The 11,374-nt window shown below is 39.3% G+C and overlaps 1 protein-coding gene across 1 annotated transcript; it reads right to left on the reverse strand.

Annotated features, from left to right (window-relative positions):
• Nucleotides 1-122: 122 nt before the first annotated feature.
• Nucleotides 123-11,334, reverse strand: PRPF38B (pre-mRNA processing factor 38B). Its single transcript, XM_053391564.1, has 6 exons — nt 10,941-11,334; nt 6,228-6,296; nt 5,316-5,467; nt 5,173-5,233; nt 2,953-3,176; nt 123-2,204 (listed from the first exon to the last, which is right to left on the reverse strand). Exons 1-6 carry the CDS (start codon nt 11,286-11,288, stop codon nt 1,349-1,351), a joined length of 1,710 nt encoding a protein of 569 aa, XP_053247539.1. The 5' UTR covers nt 11,289-11,334; the 3' UTR covers nt 123-1,348.
• Between the last annotated feature and the right edge of the window lie 40 nt (nt 11,335-11,374).

Here is an 11,374-nt window from a genome sequence, read left to right on the forward strand (position 1 = left end):
CATTCCATTGATATAATGGGCAACCTGCTTGTTACACAACGAACTGGTGTTTTTACTGTTTATGAGTAAAGCCCAAAATGATTTTTTGCAGCTGGCAATGAACAAGTGGGGATAGCCACAAATAAATTAATCCAGTCTTTATTCCAGAGATTTTATATTTCTTATACAGGTCACTAGAACAAGTCTACCAAACAGAAATGAACTGTTGTGATATGAATTCTCTTTCAATACTGCATTTTGACATTATCTCACAAGTAATCAGTGTTTGAAAAAAATTATCTAGTTTTTCTGTTGCCTGAGAGAAATTCTTCATCTCAAGCAATGACCACAGTCTTTGTAAAAAAAAAGACACATTATGCATTTTAAAAAAACACTATGAAGATGCTTTACTTTTCATTTATAAAAAATTATTTGGAAGCTTGAAATTGAAGTTTGCTGCTTGACCTTATTTTTCATTTTTCTGTCTCCTCCCTGATTCAGCCACTTTCACCTTTGTTAGTCTATGGTTGCTTCATAAAGCACAGGGCAGTGGCACAACAGTTTTAATGAAAACCCTGGGGATATCATAGTGAAATAATATTTACATGAGCAATAAAAGCTAGCCAGAAAGTCTATGTAGAGATGGTAGATAGGCTTATAAATCTTAACAGTGTTCCTATGAGGTAGCACTGACTACAACATAAACCTTAGGAAAGCCTAAACCCCTGCCTTAAATTGCTACCTCCTTGAAAAGCCTACTCTAAATGCAACACTTTCTTTAGTTTCACAAATAAAATGTATTTTAAATGCTTTCCCAGGACAAGAGGTACAAATGGACACAAGTTCTAGAACTGCAACCTTCATGGATGTTCAATGCACATAAATATTTTAGATATAATACACGTTCAAGATCCATCCTTAAGAGCTTCTGCCATACTATTATGCAAAGCACAGCCATGCTAAGTCAAAGATAGAAACCATAATTCCACATCTATAAAACAAAGTAGAATTAGTGGCAGTTTTATTGCCGTATACAAATTTAACCAACATGGCAAACCATGCCAAAAGGATTAGAACAGTTTCAGGACGTATGTACAGATTGTACATTTTGGAAACATTTGAACAATTAAAAAAAATGCACAAACAGATTCGCATCATGAATTTAACTAAACAAATGGGCTGGAAATAGTCAACGCATTTAACGGGATTACAAAGGCACTTCCCTACTCAAAATAGGAAATGACAATCTGCAGCCTAGAGGGAGGTTGAAGAAGAGTGCTTATCAACTACTGCACAATTTCAACTGTAAGAAAAAATAAGCAAGATTTCAAAACATTTATAGGATTCAATGTGATCCACTTCTGAACATTCATACAGTCTCATCTTTGTTTTTAGATTGTTTTTCTTGATTCTCTCGTTCTGTACTTTGGCTCCTCTGATGATCATGTTTGTCTGAGTGGTCCTTATCACTGTGATCGTGTTTATGGGAACGTTCTTTGCTTTTGCTACGTTTTCGTGATCTCTCTTTAGTGGGACTAAGGTCTCGTTTTCGGGACTTTTCAGCACTATCAGTTCTTCCTCTGCTTCCACTTCTGCTTCGCTTATTTGATTTCTCTTTGCTTTCACTTTTGTGTTTACTAGACTTCTCTTTACTCCTGCTTCTACTGTGCTTGCCAGCATTCCTACTCACACTTCTGCTCCTATGCTTCCGGTCCCTACTTCGGCTCCTGCTATGCTTCCTTTCTTTCTTGGAATCTCTTTTATCATCCCTATGTTTCCTTTCATCTTTTTCATCTTTATGTCTCCTCTCATCGATTTCACTCTTGCTTTTTCTGTCCTTTGATTTTTCTCTAGAACGATCTCTCTCCCTAGAGCGCTCTCTTTCCCTTTCAACACCTCTCTCTTTCTCATAGTCACGCTCCTTCCTTCTACTACGTTCGTTTTCTTTCTCCCTCTCCCTCTCTCTGTCTCTTCTGTCTCCTTTTCGATCACGACTTCGACTTCTGTGCCTATCTCGGCTTCTACTTCGTCTTCGCTCCAATGCCCGATCAGAACTTCGAGATCTTCGCCTCTCCCTCTCCTTAGCTTCTCGCTCTAGTCTTTGTCTTTCCCTCTCCCGTTCCAATTCTCTATCAAAACTGGATGACCCACGGCCTTCACGATGACGACTTCTGCTTCTTGATCTTCTAGGTGACCTCCTGGGGCTCAAGGACCTTCTTGGAGACCTACATGAAAAGAAATGCTTAAGAAATTGAATTTTCCCAACAAGAGTTTCAGCAAACTTTCACGTTGTACTTTGTATACCCTTTTCATTCTATTTCCCTGTTATTATCAAGTGTACCAAATCATCCGATATTTTTTAGAGATCTGCATAAATATTAATAAAGTGCTCTACAGCTGGTGTTAGTATACAGTAGTAGTAAGCAAACTGTACACCATGGTCTGTTGATAGACCACTGGATAGTTTCAGGTTGACTACCTAGCACTTGATGGATTCTTGCAAATACTATTGGCCTAGGTGAACGCTAGCTCCAGCCAAGCAAAAGCCAAGCATATTCTGGATAATAAACATTAAATGATGCCTTGTTCCAAGTATGCATTTGCATCTCATAATTTTAAAACACACATGGACCATACTTATCTGGTAAGGAAAACCATACATGCCTAGAATCAACCCACCCTAGATAAAAGGCTATGTACTTGTGTCAGCAGACTCTTACTTTAGCCATATACACTAAGTTAAACAAAACATAGCGTAGCTCATCTGCTATATGGGAATACCACCATTCCTACAGAGGAATTGTAAGGATTATTGAGATAATGTATGTGAAGCTATCTAAAGTACTACATAAATGCTATTACTCATTTAGAAGACCACACTGCAAACATAACTACAAAAAGTTTTGATTATGTGAAATTATAGGATGAGAACGTCTAAATTAAGTAACTTATTTTGTAAAGTTAATGTATAACCTTGAACGTCTACGTTCCGCATGCCTGTCTACTTCTTCTACTCCCTCCTTGCCATCCTTCTTGATTTTTCTAGGCCTGGCTTTAATTTGTTGATCAATGTTCTTTTGTACTGGTACAGGAATCCTTGGAAATAACGTAGAAAACCATTCCAGCTTAGTTAGAAAAGAGCGCAGCATTTCTCCAATGGTCATGACACAGCCGCCACCTGCTTTCACATCAAGGTCCTTCAAAAAACAAACACAAAACAGAACACAAATTCTGAATGTAAGAAACCATCTAGAGTTTCCTTTAGAACAAATGCTACTATACTGATTGCCATCTTTCAAGTTTCAAATATGACGGCTTAGCTGTTTTTGCTGGTAAATAAGTTGCCTAAGAACTTCAACTCTTGTACCTTTGCATTTGGCCCTATGTTATAGAGTGGGAGTTGGACTTAATGCATATGCATGCAGGTGCATACCAATCCTGCAGCCAAATAGTAAAGGGCTCATGTCTCAACAGATTAGTGTAACATTTGCTTACACAGCTGGCTTGTATGCTACCATCTTTTACTGTTATGCCACAAAATGGATCGTAACTTGCTTGACATTAATTCTCATTTTTGAGGATTGTGGTCACAACTGAACAATTGAGGATGACTATTTCCTGTCTAAAAATGACCAGAAAAAGTTGTAGTAGAAAATGGACCCTGCCTAAATCGGAAGCAATAGCAAACCAACTGCCATGAAGCAGTGAGGTTTCTAATTTAGAGTTATGCAAAAAAATAAATAAAGGAACAAATAATTGGAAACGCATAATCCATGATGACCATTGTCTCGGAAAAGGGTCATTACCGCATGAAGGCCTTCTTGCTATGCCCTCTCACAGCTCAGGACATGTTAGTCAGCTATTGTCAGGCCCAAACCTATAGTGCAAGCACACAAGGAAAGTGAGATTTGTTATCTAAAACAGGAAGAGAAAATCTCAATGTAAAATTGCTTGCACTCACACACATTTAAGTGTTCAGATATACAGTATTTCCAAACAAAACTGCTGCACAGAGATCTAAAGAAGAAAATAAAACACTGGCTTAAATGTAGTACCTGAAGTGGTACATACAAAAATTAGAGCATCAGTGAAAAAGTCAAAGCACTAACAACATTTAGCTAGATACATCCAGAGACACAACGCTGAACTGCTTTCACATCTTCAACAGTGGCAAACTGAGAGAAATGTTAATATTTAGAAATGATATTTATGTGTTACTATAGTTTTAATTAGTTACATGAAAAAGAGGCCAAAGTGATCATAAAGCAGTTAATGAACAGGAACCAAGAATGCCATTCTGTATTACTAGATTAAGGGGAGTCAAAATATATGCCATTAGAGCAAAAACTACAAGCATAAAATAGTCATGTAAGCTTAAAAATAGCACTGCGTAGTCTAAGCGTGATATTACGATTGTGTACTGGATCCCTAAAGGTCTTTTTTTGCATGGGATCTAAACATTTACTGTGGCAGTAACTAGCAAACTACACTGCAAGGTATTAGTATGAATCATCAACGACTACTTCTAGAGGCAAGATTCAATAGTTCCTATAACATAAAATATGCTTTGGACAAAGGCTGAAATCTGAGCAGCAGATTGATGTGTGGTAAAAATGCTGCTGAAAAGAGAATCCACACTAAAAATAGCACATGTGCACTGGAGGAAATTACCCCTTTCAGCAGTTTCTGTATGGCCTTATTATCACTATTTGAAAGTTAAGAGGTTAAAAGCAATTTGCTAGTTCAGTGGCAGTACTATCAATTGAAAATTTTAGAAAGCAACTACAGACTGTAGCTGTGTTCACATGCTGTTGGACTGCAGATGCCCCATTCAATTCTGCTTCGTCATTGTCCATTTACTTTCACGTAAACAAACAAACACCCACCTGATTTTTCAGGTTTCATACTTGGTTAAAAGATAGAGATATTGTCCCATACTGTAGTTATCTTTCTAAGTATGCGTTCCATTTGCCCCCAAGGTTGGTGATATATTCAATTCCAACTTATTTTAAGGGTGTAAGAATGTCCCATAGTCTCTGTTCATTGCAAGTTTGCAAACCATTAAAGATGAGAAAGGTTTTACTTTTCACATGGTTAAAAACTGTTTTCCAACATACAGAAGTTCATCTCAAAGTTACTTTACTTAAGATTTCAGAAAGAAAAGAAAGTAAATTATTACCCTTGTTGACATACCTCCTCATCATCAAGAAAGGATTCAAACCAGTCCCATAAATCAGTTGGAGGCTGTGTGTACCTTGAAGTACAAAGAGACTGTGTAAATTTAATAACATTTTTTGCAGCAAAGTCAGCTGACAGTTAAGTATATGGCTACTTACCTAATATACATGAATCCAAGGGCCCTAATAAAGGGGGAGTCCGTATGAGTTATCAACCCCATCACTTGCTTACGGGTAAGCTTCAGGGTAAATAGCTTGTACAGGAGGCAAAAGGCTGTAGACACTATACCTCCAGTTCCAACACCACGCACCTTTAGAGATTAGGAGGAAGAGAAATACAATTCATGTAACACTAGAGAGTAAGACACTGAAGAGAAATACTTTTCACTTCAGTACATATAACATTAATGGGTTTTTTCCTGCAAGTTTGTAAGCTCAACACTTAAGGAAGGTCATCCGATTCACTTAGAAGTTGCTGAGCAGTGGGTGACTGCGCTAACATTTCCTGAAGCTGAAGAGCCCCATCCAGACATTAGCCCTACAATATTTTTGGAGGAGGCATGACTGGATTTAGTCTCCACTTCCACCTATTGAACCAGGAATGCATGGAAACTTCCCAATGGCCTAAGCTGATTGAGATCTGAATCTTAATTTTTAAAAAATAATAACCAAAGAATTTCAAGTGAAATGAAATAATTGTGAGGCATGAAAGTTAAGCAGATTTAGCATGGTTTATATATATTTTTTGAAATTCAAAACTTTACTTGGGAATTATTTTTAAACTATTTGTGAACATTTTATCATGTAAGAATTCAATAATATGCACTTGTCTTGCATTGTTTAGAATCCAACATTTTCTTTTTCATTCCCTATTACAAGTAGCAAATCAGTCACGCTAACTTCAAAAAAATATGCCCACAATGACCAGTCAGTTAAGGCTTTAGTGGCATAATCTATCAATTAACTTGATTAGAGCTTACAACACTAAATTTTCTGCTGAGTTCAGTGTTGCATTTTGGAAATGATTAGCTACCATATAAAAAACTTCAGAAGGCACGTACTTCTACTTACCCCTCCGCACATCCCTGTCTGGCCTGCTGTTTTTCTGCTGCCTTTCTCCCAAGGCTCAACATGTGTAACCTGAAAACAATAAAGCAATTAATCAACCCATCATCATTTTAGATTTACATTTTAACTCAGACTGTACTAAGCACAGTGTGTCATTGACACACCCATTCCTATTGCCCCGCCCTCAGCAAATAGTAAGGACAAATCATTCCTCAACCCCTCAATACAAAATGAGCTAGAGGTGTAGCTAATATCTATTTAAAACTAAGGTCATGTCTCATATACACAATTATTTGAGAATATGCTCTGTCAAATATTTTGGACTTGCTTTTAAATAAACATGCAGGATTTGACTATCAATCTGGCTTTTACATTTTCAGAATACAAATATAGCACTACAAATAATATTTATTATTATGGTCAATGAGATGATTGGTAAATTTTGATAGGCTAGAAGTTCCAGGAGACAATAGTCTGTTCTTCAGACAAATCATGCAGTGATGTCACCTGTTTATCACTTTTCTACTTTATGCCCTCTTACTACCTTTCTCTACAAAGTGCTCAGCTATTCAATTATTAATATCTTACCTACCTTTCATTTTCTATTTCAAGAAAATTACACTAGCTCAGTTATTATGCATTTAATTTTGTTTATCTTATGTCCATCACTTTGGTATTCTATATTAAGTGGTTTATAAATTCTAAGCATGAATAATAAATGGCAAATGTATGGTTGTGCAAAGTGGTGGTGACTTAGGCAAGAAGCCAAGGAATGGAGAAAGTAGTTCTGTTTGCTAGGGGTCCACAAATTTTGGATGATCCTAGTAACCAGCTAAAATTTGGCTCTACATGTGTGCCTATGACAAGGGGAGGAATATTTTGTCAGTGATGTCATTTTGAACTTCAGAGGCATTCTGAAGCTTGTTCCTATTGCACCAAACTTGAAAAACATCTGACTATTTTCAGAGTCTTTGTAAAAGACAACAAGCCATTCTTCAGAAAGATCAGAAATTAGGGGCTCCTGCCAATATACACAATAATCATCAGCCATTAATGGACCCCTGCCATTACCTAAAGGGACTCTGAGTTCATTTGTTGAAGAACTGAGTCTTGTGTGAATTTCAAAGGAGACTTATGCTATGGCATGGGGACCATGACCATCAAAGCCTATAAGCATTACAATACAGCTTCTTCCCAAGCTGTAGGTTTCCGAGCACAATTCAAAGTGTTGGTGCTGACTTTTAAAGCCCTAAACGGCCTCGGCCCAGTATACCTGAAGGAGCGTCGTTCAGCTCAGACACTAAGGTCCACCTCTGAGGGCCTTCTGGCAGTTCCCTCACTGCGAGAAGTGAGGTTACAAGGAACCAGGCAGAGGGCCTTCTCGGTAGTGGCATCAGCCCTGGGAACGCCCTTCCATCAGGAAATAAACAACTATCTGACTTTTAGAATACAGTAGTACCTCTGGAGGCGAACGGGATCTGTTCCGGAGCCCCGTTCACATCCTGAGTAGAATGTAACAGGCGACTGCGCGTCTCGCTGCTTCTGCACATGACGTCATTTTGAGCGTCTGTGCATGTGACGAAACCTGGAAGTAACGCGCTCCATTACTTCCGGGTCCCCGCGGAGCGCAACCCGAAAATACTTAACCTGAAGCTACTTCAACCCGAGGTATGACTGTACATCTGAAGGCAACCCTGTTTAGGGAAGTTTTTAATGTTTGATATTTTATCATGTTTCTAATATTCTGTTGGGAGCCACCCAGAGTGGCCGGGGAAACCCAGCCAGATGGATGGGGTATGAATAATAATAATAATAATAATAATAATAATAATAATAAAGCATGATTTGCTCCAAGATACATGGGAAGAGAACACGTTGTGGCTCTTCACCACCTCATCTCTGTACCGATTTCCAGGCATGAAATTATTGTACAGTGCGTGCTCTTCTCAATCTAGTCCAGGTTTTCTATGCTATCTTCACAGTGGGAAGGGCTCCTACTTCAGTGTTACAGGTGCCATTTTGCTCTGTGCACATATTCAACTGAAAAATAATTAAAAGCTTGGAGAGGACAGAGAGTATGATTCTAAGGCTCACCACTGTTTGTTCACAGTACAGCATGGTTTCACATTACGTTGAAACCATCTCCAAGGCTGCAATTCTATCCATGCTAAGAAGCTTGTAAATCTCAGTGTAATAAAGAGCATACATTTGAGTAAACGTGATTGCTCTACATTTCATATGAAAACTATTTCAACTTGTTCTTATTTATTTGAAGTATTTCCAATATACATGATTTACATATGTAAGACAATTTTGACTGACAAATTACAGAAACTTAATAGCTTTCCCCATGTTTCCTATGTTTTAATTTAAGCATGAATGAAACATGTTATTTGAAAATGTTGCTTTAAATTAACTTTGGGGGTAAAGGAGGCAGTATAAAAAAAACAAAGGAAGGTAAAGGAGGCAGTATGAAAAAAAAAGGAAGGAAAAAATGAGGAAAGCAAATCTTAATCAAATAATAGAAATTGTAAAATAAAATAATAGAATCACAGAGTTGGAAGGATCCCCATGGATCATCTAGTCCAACCCCATGTGATGCAGGAACATGCACCCATATGAGGATCAAATCCTTGACTTTGGTGTTTTCAGCACCACGCTCTTACCAACCGAGGTAACCAGCATATCAGATATAACTGACATTTCTGGCAAGTATATCTTACATTTTGGTAATCTTTGGAAGGGCACCGGTAGCGGGAGGCCTCATTAGGGAAAGCACACCTCGGTTTAAGAACGGTTTTGGTTTAAGGACGGACTTCCGGAACAGATTAAGTTTGTAAACCAAGGTACCACTGTATATTAAGTGGTATAGAAATTAAAGAATCAGTAGTCAATATTTTGCTTAAGGTAGCATTTTTTGAAAGTGAGGCAATTTAAATGTAGATGGACCCTACAAGCTCTAGAAATAAATCATTTGCTAGTTAAAAAGAATGAGGTTTTGTTGCTTTTAAATTAAGTGGTAAAAAGAGTCACACTATGCCACACTATAACCACTGAATGATCAGCAAGAGAAAAAGTCAATGCAATTAACCGAAGGTCGTAATGCCTCCTGGAAAATGCAGATAGATATGATTTCCCTATATTTGATGTTATGAAGATATGGATTAAGAGAACAGAAGTGGAGAAAAACTTGGAACATAAACACACTTATCTATGAGCTCAATTAATTTAAATTCAATAGCCCAATCTAACAGCCCACTTGATTTCTGCTTGTGCTCCCCCCCCCCCAAAGTCCTGAGCATATCAAATTATTCTATAACCAAGTTCGCTAAGTGATTCATTAGAAACAATGTAACCTATGGAGAGTTCAAGTCCTTCCTCCTGTATTCCCTCAAGTCCCATACCAAAGTTATTTAAAAAGGACCAGAAAGTACAGAAAAATAAGTGAATTTAAAAGGCAAGTAGCTTGTAGCTATATCTGTCTGTAAGAAAACCCCCCACCAAAATCTAGTTGGGTAGTACTTTTATTGAGACTACCCAAAATGTCATAAACATGTGGCACTTTTGAGTTCTTCAGAACTGTTAATCAGTTATGATACACAAAAGGGGTGTGGTTGGAGAATAATAAATGGCTACATCATTAGCCCCATTTTTTAACTGTTTACCCCTCCGCCCCCTTTTGTGACAATCTGGTTGGTCCCAAATTACTTACTCCACTGTGCATTTAGGTAATTTTAAGATATCTAAGTGGTGGGCTAGGTTCTGGGTGAAAGATGGGGAAGTTGTGGCTCTCCATATGTTTTTCGACTCCAAAAACACCTGAAAGGCCACAGGCTTCCCATCATTGTGTTTAGCTCCGCAATTCAGGCTCACACCTTAACAGCAACGTTTCAAAGCTTAAACTGGTTCATAGAAAATAAATGACAGTCATAATCTTCCAGGTTACAGAACCCCAATTTAATCAATGGAAGACTCTGTTAGCAGCCATAAGAATGACTGAAAGCAGGGTCACATAGATCAAACTAAACAGCTTTTACTCACAGCATCTGAAATACACAGCATATTAGAATTCCATTTTAAGACGGCCAAAATCAATTAGTAGGCCTCAAATTTTAACTTATTAGCATTAAGATTAGGACAGTGTTATGTTGGTATACAGCCAACGTAACAGAGTATGCAGCGTGCTGGTTACCTCCTGCTGAATTCCTCAACCGCCTGTTTTAGATCTTTGGCTAGGAAAGGACGTGAACATGCTGCCCAGTGCAATTGCCAGTTTTAACACACATGCAGCGCTGGCATTAAGTTTCTAAATTCAACCAACATACAAGTCTGACTGGTAAGATATTGGGGGGTGGGGGGTGGGAAGAGAGATAGAGATCTGGAGTCTGGATTGAGACAAAGAATTGCATAGCCATTTCCCAAAGAAAAAAGTAGCTACATTACAACTACATCGCCTTCTCTCTGACGATCGTGGGAAGAAATAGGTCAGCATCTCTCATTTTGATGGCGAGACTGGAATAAAATATTCATTATTATTAAAAATAGTATGGGAATGGATTGTGGAAGAGACAGCTGCGAAGAGCCTTATGTTTTTGGGCCCAGGCCAGATGAGATCTGCTCGGCCACGCGGTGATGAGCGAACCAAAGGATTTGAAAACAAGAATCTTGCCGGCTTCCTCCGAAAGGACCTAGTTCCTTCCCGGGTTCCCGGCTCACCTTGAAGTAGATTTCGTCGACCACCTCGTGGTAGGTCTTGAGCTCGTAAAGCTGCACCTTGAAGTAGGGCGAGGAGAGGATGTTGGTGAGGATCATGGGGTTCAGGTTCATGGTCTTCTCGTTCCCCCACAGGGGCAGCACGTTGCCCTGCTTCCCCGAAGCCGCCGGCTTGGGCCCCGCGCTTTGAAGCGGCAGCGGAGGCGACAAAACGGCGCCGGCCTGCGGGAGCGGGAGAGGCGGCTGCTGCTGCTGTTGGCCTCCCGGCTGCTGCTGAGGCGACTGCTGCGGGTGCTGCTGCTGCTGTTGGTGGCAGTTCCCGGCGCCCACGACGGGGCAATTGTTGGCCATGGCGTCGCCGGAGAGGGGCGACTCCCGCTCACACCGAAACAGCGGTCGGCCGAGTAAGCCTCTCGGGGACAGCGCTGCCGAGCCGA

Source organism: Podarcis raffonei, chromosome 6 (genome assembly GCF_027172205.1).
Source record: "Podarcis raffonei isolate rPodRaf1 chromosome 6, rPodRaf1.pri, whole genome shotgun sequence".
NCBI lineage: Eukaryota > Metazoa > Chordata > Lepidosauria > Squamata > Lacertidae > Podarcis > Podarcis raffonei.